Genomic DNA, 16,532 nt, shown 5'->3' with positions numbered 1-16,532 from the left:
TTTACTGGGTTTTCTTCCCAATGCAAAGTTTTCTCAACTTTTTTGTGGAATAAAAAGCTATTTTTGGTTCAAAATTCCAGTAGTTCAAAACTTTCTTACATATTTTGTTTTTGAGCTACAACTCAGCAAACCAAACACAATACTGATGGTGTAAAAAAGTTGACAACAGTAAATTTGATTTGTGAAATAAACTTATGTTTAACAAATTGTTCATAAAAAACTATACTTCTGGAAAAATGAAATGGTGCATTAAACTCAGTTATCAGTGATACTATTTTTGGTTTTGTTTAGTTTTTAAACTAGTCTCTTTAGATGTTCCACTCAAATAAGAATATGAATGGAGAAAAAGTGCATTCAGAATTCACCACTTTATTTCAGATATCAAATGTCTTGCTTGATAACCAGTCATCACTAGGTATACAGGTCTGGTAGCGTTACTTATTGTACTGTGTTCTCCAATAATAAGGTATATAGAAGTGCAGTCTAAGTATAAGTAGTATAGAGTGACCAGTAGGTCGTCTAGGAAGATTATCTATGAATTTATAAACTAGTAACACTTGTAGCTAATGCTTGTTCTTCAGTTATCCCAGCATCAGTGTATAAAATACATTTTTAAAAACATATTCTTCATCTAGATCAGGGTCCCTGGAGAGCTACAGGGTCTTCTGGTTGTTGTTTCAACCCAACTCTGTTACTTAATTGAACCCATTACTGGCTTAATTAGTCAAGATTAACATGTGTTCCAGATCTTTAGCTATTGATGATGTAAAGGCACTTATAAAACCTGCAGGACTGAAGCTCTCCAGGACCAGGGTTGGACTGCATTGGTCATATCAGATATCTTCAATATTGACCTTTCTTTGATACTGAACTTGAATATACTGGCAAACATGTCAATATAGCCATGCAGGTATACTACAGAACTAGATTAAACCTCCACCCCAATTGAATTAGATGCATCTATGTGCATCGATTCAGTTAAAACACAAGTTTCACCATTAAAGTACCATCACACCCACCTCAGGAACAAACAGTGGAAATAATCCTTTGGTAACAAGATGCTGCTCTTTGACTATTTCAAATTGATATGCCTTAATCACGATGCAATAAATCTCACATCTGGTCAACTAAGTAACTACCTAACTAACTACCTAACTAACATTCATTGATTGTATGAATTACAACATAACTTGGAAAGTACTTTCACTTAAATGTACAGGTATTTCCCTAATTGAAAGATGAATAAATTAAAGCAATTACCCGTGATTTTGACTTGAGCCACTGCTCCGTCTCCTCCTTCACTATGTGCACGAACTTCAACAATATACTCGCCATCTTTTGGAACTGGTACATATATATAGTGTTTACCGGTTGAATACAACATTCCTCCTGGCTGTCCTTCTTGTCTGTACAGCACCTAAAGAACCATTAAAACAATATTATGCTAAAATATGTGTCTACATAACATAGTAATACAAGTAAAATCAGAAAATTGACATTTCTGGTGAAAGTGTATCATTTTTTATTAACAAAGTCAAGGGCATCATTAGTTCTGTCATGATTTAGCAGAAATTGAACTATGCATTTTATTATATAAAGCTATCCATTAAGATAGAAGGCCCAGAAATAGACTTTATTTGCAGGTAGTCTGGAATAAAAAACAAATCATAACCTCCCTCACCATACATTATACACATATATATTATACATGGCAATTTAAAAGTCTTCACACGTGACCTGTTATTGATCAATGCATCCTGACACTGTCATTTATAGAAACGTAAACAAAGTAAATCGCTGTTACAGGAAGCATAACATTAATCAGAAAGACTTGGCTGTCTATATAAAGTTCTAAAATTTCACTTTATATATTTTTCCATCAAAAAGATGCCAAAGTTGGCTTGAGTGTGAAGTATAGTAAACAACTGAAAAGAGATTTGATTAAACAGGCAGTATCATCTGATGTTATAATTTGTAAAAGTGATGTTTCATCTCTATATCTCAACAGATAAAAATGTATCATTTTCTCCCTTATAAAACACACTGAAACACAATAATTGAAATATGGCGATGTCTAACCTTGTATCCCTCAATTCTAGATTCATTAGCCAAAGGTTCAACATGCTCCCAGACGATGCTCACTTGGGAACCGACAATATGTTTGCTGACTATTTTTGGAGGACGGCTAGGAGCTGGAAAATAACAAGATTATTCAGAAAATTATGTACTATTTGCATGCCGGAAACACCTCTAATTCATTTAAATGCATTGCTGAAACTAGCCACCATACTAAAAGGTTAACAAAGAAAAAAACAACAATTATTACATTGCATTTAAACAGAACACTAGGTTAGATCAATAGATTTTACTAGTACTTTCTTAGAATTAGCAGTTTTTGCATGAACTTAATTAAGAGCTATTCCATTTCCACGCTCTATTTAAAACAGAGCTGCTGCAAGTACTAGAAGCCCACTGTATGGACTGTACTGCAATCGCCATACTGTACAGTGAAATTCAAGAAACTGCTTAAAATAAATGAATTTGAAGAATTAACTTACGTGCTTTCTTTGTGTAGATATCGTAGAGCTCACTGGGAGGCCCATATCCTGCAGCGTTGAAGGCTCGGACCTCTATGTGGTAATGTGCATCTGGAAGTGTATTTTCCAGTCTGGTCGAATTAGTGAGACTGGATACTTGTACTCGATGCGCAGCTGCTTCTTTGTCTTGTGTCCTCCAGTATCGAACCTGACGAAGTAAGAAAAGTGCTATTTTATGTCAATGACCGAAGGAAAAAAAAAAAAAAGAAACTTGCAAGCAATTGGATAGAAAACTGTCACAATCCTTTATAACCTGCCAGAAGCCGGATATAATATCTCTACATACAATAGTACTAGCTTACCTTTGTGCTCGCTAGCCTAGAGAATTAATTTGCCAACATAAATAATGTGGTGCTTTACTGTACTGTATTTGTAGCAACATTGGATTACAACATAAACCTTTTAGAAATACAGTGCTCCCTCGATATAAGGCTGTCGGTTATAACGCGCCTTGGATATAACGTTCCTACAGCATGTCTCCCAATTCCCTCTACTAGTGATTCATGCAATATAACTGTGGTTATCATTCTAATGTATTTACTTTTGTGCTGCGAGAGGAACTGTGCTTTCTCCGGGAGACGAGGCGCTTCAGCCCTGCTTCGGCAGCTGAACTTGGGGCGAGCCCATTCCCTCTTCTCTTCTCCTGACCTGCTCTCTCTCGCAATTTCGTTGTCTGTCGCTTTGAACTGAACTCCCAACCGCCATTTAGCTAGGCTAGTTATAGTTTAAAAACTGCTAATTAAAATGATCCATGACTGGGAATGTTACCTTTTTTTTTTTTTTTGTAATGGTTAATTCACGGAAAGTTACATTTTTGCTTCACTATATGTGCATTATATAGAGGGAGTTATTTTATTTTGTATTTTAGTCAGATGTGTGTTGTTATGCGGCCCGCGGCCCGCGGCGCCCCTCACCCCCTGCCCCGTTTATAATACTCTCGGTTATAACGCTCATGTTGTGTGTGTCCCCAGACCCGCGTTCTAGAGAGGGAGCACTAATTTAAATGACTAAAAATACATGTTTATGAAGAAAATTTTTAATATAATGGTGCCACCAACATTATTCAAAATGAGCATGGGAGAGAGAAACAACACACGTGTTTACTTATGATTATGTTTTGTTTAGTTCAGTCAGCAGTTGTTAAAAAAAACCTGTTGTAAACAAATATGTACATCATCAAAGTTTTCGCTTTTGCAGGCAACTTATTTTCCCATTACATATAAGTTTGTTAATAAATGTCTACCAGCTTATAGGCTGAATTTGAAATTGAGTTTCATCAAAAGTAGAGATATGCAAAAACAAGTTACTCGTACTACGAATTGTATTTAAGAAGTATTTATCAGCGGGTGTTCAATAAATCCATCCACTGCCACGTTGATTTCAAAACAAGTTTATAGCCTCGCCCCAGCGCCCCGGATGAGAGAAAAATATCCTTCCAGTGGGCTTTTAAAAACACTCAATACAGAAATCAACATGTTAATGAACGGATTTACTGAATACCTGCCAAAAATAGATACACTTCCTTATCTCTTATGACAAGCAGAACGCTCCAGTTACATCTGCAGTAAACCTGGATGGTCATGATGAAGTAAGTCTAATTGGAATGTTTCTGTAATATCATTCTAAAGTCATTGTAAACACTGTTTTTAACGCATTAAAATTAATGGCATGAATCTTAAAATGCATCACATTCGAAATATTAGCACAGCCTTTCATAATTACCATAAAATGAAACCCACCGGCAAGTTTGTTGTAAACTTATGTCAGGATATAAAAGAACAGGGACAAGCAGATTTTTATTCAGGAATAACAGTGCTACTATCATAGATTGTTAACCCTATGTTTGTTTTAAACACAGCCAATTAGACATTGCTTTATATTGTATCTGAAAAAAAAAGTATATAAATGGGAGCCTTTTTTTTTTTTTTTTTTTTTTTTTGAACATTCTATTTTGATCATGTCCTCTGAGAATAGATGTTTCAGACCTCTCATTTTATCAGATACAAGTGAGAGATCTGGTGCTTTTAATAAACAGAAGAGCAGTTATTTCTCTTCTAAAAAAAAAAAAGGTGTCTCAAGATAATTTGCAGATATCAGGATATCTTTTTGATTTGTTGCAGTTGGAAGACATGTTCCACTATGATCTTGACTTTATCATGCAATATATCTGAACAGTATGTGCAAAACACTTTATTGACCTTAAAGATGTTCTAAATTATCTAGTTAACTAGTTCATTACATGCTATATTTATATAATGTCTACCTTTCAGCCAGTCTAAATTTATGATCACTTAAATAAAGGTTTAAACTATCCATATAACAAGTACAGCACCACTGTACCATACCAGTGACTGTATTCTACAATACATGTTCCAAATCTACTGTGTTGCTAGCCTGGTAAAGGTGTACTGTAAAGCTGCTAGAGTTTAGGTAACACATGTGTGCTGTTTCCTTATGTGTTTGTGGATAGTTTTACATCTAGTTTTTTCAAATATTTGTTCTCTTGTAGCTAGTCTGCATATGAATGATATGAGTTTTGGAATAGATCTCTTTATACGTCCTGCCTGTGCTGGTAAGTTTGCCTCATATTTCTTGACATTCAAGGATCAGCTGCCAGAAATTAAGACCAATATATTGAATTTACAGCAAGAAAATGGCTCAAAAATATAGTAAAAGTGGACAAAATCTTGTTGGGGAGAATAAAACATCTCAGAGTGTTCATGGACAAATGTGCCTTTGAAAAACAATTGCTATTTTTTTTAATTGCATAAGATATTCCTGACTGACAATAAGCACCATCATACATTTAGACCATGTACCTGATGGAAAAATGCTTCTATGAAATTTACAGTGTCTAGACTACTGGCAATTGACCTTGCTGGGAACTCTTCACGGCATTTTCCTCATGAAAGATGCAGACATACCTCATACCCCTCTATTGTGTGCTGGGTAACAGGCACCCAAGAGACCTGGGCTTCAGAGGATGACAAGCTCCGAGCCGTTACACCTGTTGGTGCTTCAATAGGAGCTGAAAAACATACCATACAGTGTGCTAGCATCAGTAGAATTGTCAGCTCAATGTTATTACTGAGTACACCAGCAGACAAATGCAAATGTTTCTTTTTTATATATACATACACACACACATACAGTTTTATTGCACGGTAACACTGCTGAATGTAATTACAACATTGCTTTTATCCGTGTACCAGGAAAGGTTCAGAATTTGGAAAAAGTGGATCTACTGTATAATACTGCCACCCTTTAACTGTTTAAGGGGGGGTTTATTGACCCACTTAATAAAATTACTACGTACAATAAACATACATTGAAATTAGGTCCTCTGAAAATAATTTTTATACATTTTAGGAGGTCAGTATAAGCATCTGCCATGAGTTAGATCATTAAAAATCGAACCCCTGAATGTATGTAATAGTATGAGTTCATTCCTTGTACTATAGATCTACTAATTATCATCCATAGTAGTACTTCTGCTTTTATTCATCATTGCCACAGATTAATACTGGCAACTAGTTTACTCTCTTACTTTATTCAATAAGAGTTGCTGGTGAAAGATCTCATTTCTCTTGTTAGTGTGAGCTGTCAGATAACATATATATATATATATCTATATTATGTATATACTGATATATAGATATATATATATATATATCTATATATAGAACGGGATATATATATATATATATATATATATATATATACACACACACACACACACACACACACACACACACACACACACACACACATACACTTCTTACAACAAGTTACAACACACTGCTACTACTGTCTCTGTTCCAGATAACTTTCATCTGATATTTAATCTTCCAACTGGGCAATGGGTCAACTATGCATCAGAACAGTCAGAGTTCTGTAGAAATACTTTGTTTCCAAGGAAACATATGGATCAAAAAAATTATATTAAATTGTTAGCATCTTGCTGCAATAGCTTCTTGATTGCCTGTCAGTAGCTGGTAATAACTCAGCTAACTACTCAACATTGCTGACTGCATTGCCACTTGATGGTTCTGAAACCAAACAAAGAACATTGATTCAAATAATAAGAAAAAATGACAGTACACTACTTAAGTTTCATAAAATTGAATGTTAATTGAAAGGCATATTTAGGAAACATGTAAAAGCTGAAAGCATAAATACAGGCACCCTTTAATAACATATTAAACTGTCTGTCACAGTCCTCAGTTAATGGATGGTAACCAAATTAGGAAAAAAAAATCTGACTTTCTGTTTTGATTAAAAACTTTTCCTGACAAAATGAAATGAACAAACTAATTTAATATAATTACTTTTGATGAATACAGTTTAACATGATTCCATAGTTACATTACCAATAGTTACTGTATCTCTTAATCTAATTCAGTTATTAACCATAATATTTAGGAGTAAAGCAGTGTTGCTTGCAAGACTATTAAACATAGGGGCAAGTATCTCATGAAAACTTTAAAATGAACTCCAATCCCATGTTTTTTACACTAGTTTCTGTATAGCCTTTAAAAAAGAAGGTCTTTAAAGTGTCTCACAGGATTACTATGCTGTTCAAAATATTTTCTTATGTGGTTTACTGTTGTTTATTTATTTTTTACATTCTCTGTGGTACAAATGCGATAAATGGCTTCTCCACTGCTACACTAACCCATACACAATTCCTGGAGCAATTCCAAGTGCACAACTAAGAGACTGCTGAGAAGAGCACAGGGAAAGCAGTGTTCAGCACTGCACCCGACAGGCTTCAAATAAGGAAGTACTATGAGTGATAAATACAGACAAAGAACGCTTTTATTAAAGGAGCAATTAACCGACGCTTAAAAGTTCTTATTAAATTTACTAATACACAGACTCCTTTTACTAATTTACATGATTTTAATATATTTTTTAAAATTTAAATTCAGTATTATCCAATGTTATGCTATTGTATAGATGAATGCAATGCAATAGATAAGCTGTTGTGTCCTGGAAGCTTTGCTGTAGTTCACAGGATCCGATTGCTGCTAGGCCATTGAAGTGACTTTGAACTATAAATACCAGATAGCACCAGCGCATTTTTCACTATAGCATTCGTTGTCTTTGATACAGACATATTTCAAATTGAAATATACTAAAATAGAAAAAAAACTGAAAGGTCTTTAACATAATTAAAGGGGATTGGTGATAACATTCCTAATGGTAATACAGGGGTTGAATAGTAACCCATGAATAGTACTCCTGTAACAATATATTTCTATATCTTATAATTCTACTTACCGTCTTGGGCTGAATAAACAACCGCTGTTAGACTGAAGGGACCCTCTCCCTTGTTGTTGTAAGCTTTGACTTTGACTTGGAATTCAGTGGACGGGGTGATAGACGCATCTTTGTGTACATAACGCCTGGCTTCTGGAGAAGCCACAGTAACCTTCTTCCATTCCTTATCACCGTGAGGCTTAAAGGCCACTATGTAGCCAAAATTACCACCAAAGTAGTACTCTCTTGACACCGGCTATGAGGAGAAAAGAAAAATGTTACTATACAGTATACTCACAAATCTTCAAACTGTCTTTGGTGTGACCCCAATTTTATTAAGGACATCATCTGCAAAACACAAAGAGCATTTGGTATTTATAATATCTTAACACTGGTCTTATCTGACCTCCAGCAATGTGAATATATTGCACACTGTCAACCCATCAGGCATGCAAACGTATCATTACAATTGCTGTGACAAGACACGTAATACCACAAACATGTGTCAAATAGTACATATTTAGCCGATTAAAAAAAAAAAAAAAAATTTGAAAAAAGTTGAATTTGTCACAGATGTTTCTATTTTTTCGTGCAAATGGCCAAAACAGAAATCTCAATGAATGCCTCATCTGGCACTAAACTAGCATGTGAGCAGTGTGTCTCTTGAGTTATTATTTCCTGCTCTGAAAACCGTTTGATCTTTATATTTATACTTATTGTATGTTTGTATTTGTCTTTCGACACCACTGACATTACATTCAGTAGATACATTTCTGTAAATACATTATTTTTAGTGAAAAACGATACTGTTTAACTCGTGTCAGTACTGATAAAATAACTTTACAAGTCACTCAGACAGAAAATAGAAGCATGTGAGCTGCTTTTCAGTCCACTATCATTATATATATATATTTTAGGGATGCACCGAATTCAAGTATTTGGTATTCGACCCAATTCCGAATCCATCTCAAAAGATTCGGCCAAATACTGAACCGAATACTGAATCTACAAAATCTGTCAAGGAAACTGTTGATTGAAACAGACTGGCAGCTACTAACAAGGGATGCGCACAATCTATAGTTTTGAGCCTTTTACTTAATAGTATTTTTATTCCCGAATGGAAATATGTCCCTGAATAAGATTTTAGTTTGAAACTTACACAATTTACCGATAGCGACCCCCCCCCCCCCCCCCCCCCCAAAACAGAAATGTCAAAATACAGAACCGTTTACTTTACCTTTACAAGAAAGGAGACGTGTATCTTTGCGGTAACCCACTATATTCTTTAATGACGTTTCAACCTGTGTCACCTGATCTGAGAGTAGGGTTGCCAACAGGCTCCAGAATCTCAGGACACTTTAAGGAAAGTCAGGTTTTGTAACTCACCTCTCTAAACTGTGTTCGGTAAAGTGAGTGTGAATTGTGTGAACTGTTGCTAAATTAATTGAATTGTTGTTACCAAAAGCACACACATGCCTGCGAGGATTGTTCCATCAATCTGTGTGAAGTAAGAAATATTAAAGGGTACCGAGGTTCTGGAGCCTGTTGACAACCCTATGTGAGAGCTATGAGGAAAAAATACCGTGATGAGTGGCCTGAGTCTCCTTGTGAAATAAAACCCACGTTGATTTAAATGCACCGTGTGTGTATCACATATCAAATAGTCTACAAAAGAGGTTTTAAAATGTTTTAATAAAACACAGCAGTTCCCAAATAAATCAACTTGTATTGACACATTACAATAACATAATTTACTAAAGCATATTGTTCAAGAACTTTTTGCACAACTGGCACTTGTACTAGTTACAAAAAATTTACAAAAAATATATATTTCTGTGCATGCTGTTTTTTTTTTTAAATCTCAGTATGATCTCTAGAACATGTTTGACAGGCAAAGCAACAAAGCACAAAAGTCTACAACAGTTTGCTGTTATTATATATTGCAGATGTACTGCATAACAAAAGTGTAATGTGTCTATGCTGTTGCATATGGGCTATGCTTGCATTCAGTAGCTGCGTGACTGTGACTGACACACACACACACACACACACAATTTTACACCCGAGATTTACCTGGAATTCACATTGCACTCTTTTTACTACATTCTTTGTTTTTTGTTTTTTTTTAAATAAACAATACATTCCTGGGAAGATTGAAATACAACAAAACTGGTAACAAAGGTTCAGTATAATGTAAAATGTAATTACATTGGCAACTGGGGTACATAAAAACACCAATTCAATAAGCATGACATTGGGGTTTCTATGTTAGCATTCACTCTTTAAACTCTCGCTGTAGATGTCAAACAGTTGCAGATGACACATGTGAGACAATACCTTTTTTTTTTTTTTTTTTTTTTTTTTACTAATCCACACCCCTGCTGGACGCCTGCAATTGCCAGTCCATAATTTCTATAAACCCATCCACAGACAACAAAGAATGGGCTTTTCTTTTTTTAACAGTCTCTGTGAGATATCAGAACCTACCGTCCATGTAATTGTTAGCTCTCGATTCCTTCCCCCACCCCCTCCAATATCAGATGGAGCCACAGTGGGAGCTAAAAGAGAAAGGAACAGAAGGAGTCTTAATGATGAGCTTAGTTTGCTGAGACCCAATTCTTTCTTTACTAACAAAGCCTTTGACTGCTGCAAGGGTCTACAGAACTGCCAAGACTAATACTTAACTGTTACCAGAGGAAAGATGGCAATGAAGTACAGATATCAGCAACATCTTTGCGTCTCTGAAACAATGGGAATAACATGGCAAAAACAATGCCTCCCTCTTTAGCCCTATAATTACACAAATTCACACTTTTATCATTTCACTTTTTTTTCTCCCAAAGGTGCTGTTTACAGAATGGTAGAATTTGGTATGGTTGCCCTCGTCTCCTAATACTGCAAATTAGTGCTCTTATATTATATATATATATATTAATATATATATCTATATATATATATATATATATATATATATATATATATATATATATATTTTAAATGGAGCAATCTTTTAATACAAGACCATGCTTTAAGAAATTTATTTTTTTGCATTGTATGACTGGGTTTGTTTGATTTTGAAGGTTGTAACTGGTATTTTTTAGTAACTAGTCAATTCTTGATGTTGTACACGTAGACCATTGTTATCAGTTTTCAATTTGGAGTGATTCTTTGACAATAATTGAACCCTAAATGTATCTTTAACTAAAAGCAATACAAAATGGGACTTGAATTAGAACTTTCAAAAGCTGTGCCAATCCTACACACAGTATTTTCTTCTGTGGGCTACTTACAATTGCATTTCTCCCTCAACTGCATTTCTAATAAACCACAAGTATGTGGTGGAGCATGTCTTTTTTGCTGCCTTTTGGCTTTTTAAATGAAGTTGCTTCATCAAAATATGCATAAACATGATCCCACAAGTCATAAACAAACTAAATGGATATCCTTAGAACATGAATATGTATTACATATAAAATTGCATTTGGCCAAATCCCCCCCCCCAAATATATATATATTATAAAATGTATAAATTTGTGGCATGACCTGAAGATTGCTGTCCATCAACACTCCCCAATGAACTTTACAGAGCTTGAACAGTTTTGTAAAGAAGAATGGTCAAATATTGCCAAATCTAGATGTGCAAAGTTGGTAGAGACCTATCCCAAGAGACTCACAGCTGTAACTGCTGCCAAAGGTGCTTTCACAAAGTATCAACTCAGGGGGGTGGAGACTTATCCAATTATGATCTTTCAGTTTTGTATTTTTAATATAGCATTTTTTTCTCAATAACAACTTTTTTCCCCGTAACAGTGTGGAGTTTGTTATGTAGATAAGTGAAAAAAAATCCTCATTTAAATGTGAAAAAATGTGAAAAAAGTTCTAGGGGGTGTAGACTTTCTATAGGCACTATATATATATATATATATATATATATATATATATATATATATATATATATATATATATATATATATATATATACACACACACACACACACACACACACCACATTGATGTAAACAAATTTTAGATTTAAACAAATCATAACCATGTAATGTTTATCTATATACATACACAGTATTTCACACATTTTCAATGCATTCTAGTTAAACTTAAATAAACAAAAATATTAAATGATAAAATCTATTAGTACAAAAAATAATAAATACATAAAACAATGTAGAAAACGGACATACCTGCTTCCAGAGTCTTTATTTTAATCGATGGCATGCTAGGCTCTCCTGTCCCTAATGTATTTGTTGCTATCAAACGGAATTCATACTCCATCCAGGGAATTAAATCAATTACATTTGCAGCCTCCATATTGCCTTCGATGTTTGAAGGAGCTGGGAATAGTGGTACAACATACACAGTTAGAGGTGCAAAGCAAAACACAGAGGCAAAAATAGCTTTGAATAAAATTAACCCAATTAAACCTTAAAATCTTTCTTTAGATAAGAAAGATGATAGTAAAGTTGTTATTGATATTAAAATGTATAATTATTGTAGTCTTAAGTCAGAAAAAGGTAGTATTGTGAAGACACAATTTACAAATCACAAAACTAATGATCTCGATCAAAATGTAATGTTTTTTTAACTATTATCCAATTATTTGTCCTGCTTTTTATCCATAGTTCTGTGTATCTCGTACATTCCTAAACTCATGACCTGGTAAATCCAGTCTTATCAATAAGATGTTTTATTAATAACAGCAGGCAAAAAAAACCCAAAACAAAACTGTCAAAAGGGAATTATTTTAGAAGCCATATTTTATCTTTTTATCTGGTTTCATGAACATTTGAAAGGAAATTTAATTTCAATAGAAGTGGGAATGCACTTAATTAACACATAGATTTATATGTGTGCCTGGGATGTCCAAAAAAATATACTGGCCAATAGTAGCTACTCAGTTTTACATCACTCCAATAAATTATCTCTGAGAAAGAGTACAGTATGGGTTTGAACCTGCCTTTTTACATTAACTAAAGGTGAAGGGGCAGGGAAGCGAAAACCTTGTTTAATAATTTAAGGAGAAAAAAGACAGGTGATGTTTTAAGTAACAAATATAAAATTCATCAAATATAAAACATGAAACTGTAAGTCATATTGGCTTATTTTTAAGTTAAGTCTGCAAATGAATCAAAGTAACTCACTCAGTCTGTACAAACATGGGGAGGAACCAATTAGTTTTCCTGCAATTAATCATGGTAATTTAATCAGAGCTTGGCTGACACAGATGACCTCCACTTCAAACAGTGTCTAAAGCTCTGATATGACTAGCCAATCGGAAACTCTCTCTTGTCTCCCTCTGTTCCAAAACTCCCTTTAAGACAAGAGTTTTAGCAACTCAAAAGTGGTCCCTTCAAAATGGCTGAAAATTTGTATTAAGGTGCACCACGACCCCTAGACTTCGAAAACGGCCCACGGAACTATATGTTCTTCAAATTGTTCGGTAGAAAAAGCCAGTCTCCCCACGTTAAAACGTCTTGCTTACCTAAACCGAACTATCCGAAAGGAAATGACATGCAAGTATAAAGCTAATGCTTATCAGGGTATGATATATAGCAAAATATATGCATGTATGTGAGTCGATAACAGGTATCTTACCATATAAACAGTGTAATTTTGGTAACTTGTATTCATTGTGAAGTCATTCTAGAGAATGTCTTATGTAAGTAATACCATGCTGCATGCAGTCCTAGTGGAGAATATCTTAAGACACAGAATCAGATATTTCACTAGCGTCATTGTGTTTATAGAACTGAAACACTGAATGTCTAAATCCTTGTTTGTCGTAACATTGTTTAGTGCAATATTGACTGTCCAATTGTTTTAATGTATTACTTGCTTAATTGTTTTATGTTGATATTCTGCATTATTGCTTGTTTTGTTGTTTTTCTGAACATACTATTAGATTGAATGCATGTTTATTAAATTCCCTAGTTTTAAAGAGTGTAACAACCTTGAACTTTAAATGAAATAGAGTGTGGTCTATTTTAGTTTGTTGTAAAGTGTAAATCTGCTGTCATTTTCACAGAGTGATACTGAGACCGAGCTTATACAGTATAATAAATGCGGTTATTGTTTTAAGAATTAGTAGTTATATAAAAGAAATACTAATTACTTTAACAATAAATAAAAAAGTAGCAGTACATTAACAATGTAGAACAGGCAGTAACATATTCTAGTGTTCTGCTTCTTCTTTTTTGTATCAGCATTCTAACTCACATGTTTTGACAGTTCTCCAGTCCTCCCACAGCATGCTCCTGGCCTGGATGGTATATTTGGAAATAGGGCTGTGGTTGTCAGTTCCACAGCTCCATGTCAATTTCACTGAGGAATTTCTGATCTCTTCCACTCGAACACCACCTGGAGGTCCTGGTGGTCCTGTAGAGATTATATAAGAAGATGGCAAAATATCCCCACGCACAATGAGACAAAAGACTCTTTGGTTCATAATAGCATAGTGTAACATAGGCTAGATTTACAGCGAAATCAGACGTAGCACGCTTTGACTGTTGTGTTATTATTCCTGAAAAAGATCCCATGACCCTGTCCTTTTGTTATTTTGACAAGGGTTTACAACAAACTTTTAAGTGCTGCGCTAGTGGGTGTCGTTTTACAGAAACATTCCAATTTTACTTCCCTAATTGTGGCCATCAGGGTTATTGCTTGATCTAAACTGAGAGCTCAACACTTTGCTGAGACCTCACTGATTTATCAGCCACAGTCTGGAGGTACTTGTATATTACATTGTAATTTATATGTATAAACAATGTAACTGTTCTGACATTATTCAGAGATGTTCGTTTTAAATGAACTTTAAACAACCACGGGGAAGCCTTGCTGTAGCTCTGTGCTCTGTCTCTGGCTGGCTTCTATTCTTCTTTGAGTTGAGTTGGGCCTTGCATTATTTGTTTTGATGTAGTGCAACAAGCATTTCTTAGCACAAGGTTTGCACTGGATTACAGAAGATAATGAAGTGTATTTCTGTCTTAATAAGATTACATGAAATTGCCCCTTGAATTTGGCTAACTTTCACCCAAAATCTAGAAAACTACTACGATTTAGGTATGATGACATCATACAGGGTATGATGACATCATCATCTAGATGACACCTAGAAAAAGAATGTTTCATTCTGGGTGGCAAAAGTCGTTTTAAATGTAGCCACAGACTTTACCACCACAGGTACATGCTGAATGAAAATACTGAAAATACAGAATTTGAAGGAACTACATTAAACATGAACACTAAAGATTCATTTCTGAAAGGCATATTAATTTAGGGAGAGACTACTGAAAACAATAGCCTTATCCATCATTAACTAGTTGGTAAAGGTAAAAAAACAGACTGTACTTTGTATGTCACTGCTATACCTGTTGCATCAAGTAGGTTAAGAAACCCATAAGTCAGTTGAAGATATCAACAACATGCAATATAATAAAATAAGTATGACATGTTTAAAGAACATTTAGAAATACAAATTTCACAGATTCTAAACTATACATGCCAGGGTTACAGCTAGCTAGTATCTATATATTGCCCCTTGCCTGAAGGCAACACAAGCATAAACCACTTACTCCCTGCAACATTCAAAAGGGATTCTGTAGACTTGCTAAAAAACACACACACATATATAGACAGTGAAGAGCAAATCCCTAATCCCCTGGGTCATGCTCGTGGTTGACTGCAGACCTATCTTTTTGAATACATATAGACCACTTTCAGTCAATTACGAGCATTATGGTGAGCAATTCAGTGTGATACTGATCAGCAGAACATGCCTTTTCAAGCAATAAACCTCACCTGAAGGGCGCATTGAGATAGAATGCAACTCAATGGAATGCACTGCCAGAGCCCAATGGGGGAAACAGGAACATTGTTAATATAGCAAGACTGAGGCTTACCTGCTGTTTCACAGATTTACTTCAGAAAGCAATGGGAAACTGTATATATATAATTTATTTTAAACATTCCCATCTGCATGCAGAGTAAAATTAAACAGTTAGTGTAACAATTGTGTAGCAGATTATATATATATATATATATATATATATATGTGTGTGTGTGTGTGTGTGTGTGTGTGTGTTAAGGTCATTTCTTTCTTTTCATATTGACTTGTTTTTAACAAAACCATGACATCGTTCCAAATATGCTTTTGCCGAATATTGCTTGTTTTTGTCACCATTTTGAACGCTAGTGATTCAATCATGTTAAATGTTTTTGAATAATCATAAGATTATTCACATGTTTCTGCTTCTGTTGGAAATCACAAAACCTGTAAGCCTCAAGCCAACACACTCCACTGCACACTGCCCGACTGTGGAAGTAAAATTCAGGGCAAAGGCGGCAGAACAAATAATTTTCTTGGCAATATGGCTCCAATTGCATCTCCAGTGTTGTTGGTTGCTGCAGGCAAAACAAGTCAGACACTTCCCAACCCTGTACAATAAAGTGCTGTGTGTAATACTGCATTCTAGAGGGCCTCTACCATTGTCAGGATGACAAGGAGCATTGATTCATGTGTCGCCGTGTTTGGACCGTCTCAAAATGTGTTTTTGTGTAAAAATACACCTTGTGACCTCTTGTCAAAGAAATGTGGGAAACAGCGCTCTTAAAAGTCCTTTTGTGAAATACAAGATCATATACAGTACATGCTAGGAATTTCTA

At 34.8% G+C, this 16,532-nt stretch overlaps 1 protein-coding gene across 4 annotated transcripts in view; it reads right to left on the bottom strand.

Annotated features, from left to right (window-relative positions):
• Positions 1–16,532, bottom strand: part of LOC121319969 (contactin-1-like) — a 95,433-nt gene that overhangs the window by 4,812 nt on the left and 74,089 nt on the right. For all 4 annotated transcript variants that reach the window (XM_041257996.1, XM_041257999.1, XM_041257998.1 and 1 more), the window contains exons 15-22: positions 14,088–14,246; positions 12,056–12,205; positions 10,347–10,417; positions 7,881–8,115; positions 5,522–5,625; positions 2,559–2,745; positions 2,080–2,192; positions 1,261–1,417 (exon numbers count right to left, since the gene is read on the bottom strand). In XM_041257996.1, the coding sequence (XP_041113930.1) occupies positions 1,261–1,417; positions 2,080–2,192; positions 2,559–2,745; positions 5,522–5,625; positions 7,881–8,115; positions 10,347–10,417; positions 12,056–12,205; positions 14,088–14,246 (1,176 nt within the window). The remainder of the gene's footprint in view (positions 1–1,260; positions 1,418–2,079; positions 2,193–2,558; positions 2,746–5,521; positions 5,626–7,880; positions 8,116–10,346; positions 10,418–12,055; positions 12,206–14,087; positions 14,247–16,532) is intronic.

Source organism: Polyodon spathula, chromosome 8, assembly GCF_017654505.1.
Source record: "Polyodon spathula isolate WHYD16114869_AA chromosome 8, ASM1765450v1, whole genome shotgun sequence".
Lineage (NCBI taxonomy): Eukaryota > Metazoa > Chordata > Actinopteri > Acipenseriformes > Polyodontidae > Polyodon > Polyodon spathula.
This window is presented reverse-complemented; position numbering and strand designations above follow the sequence as displayed.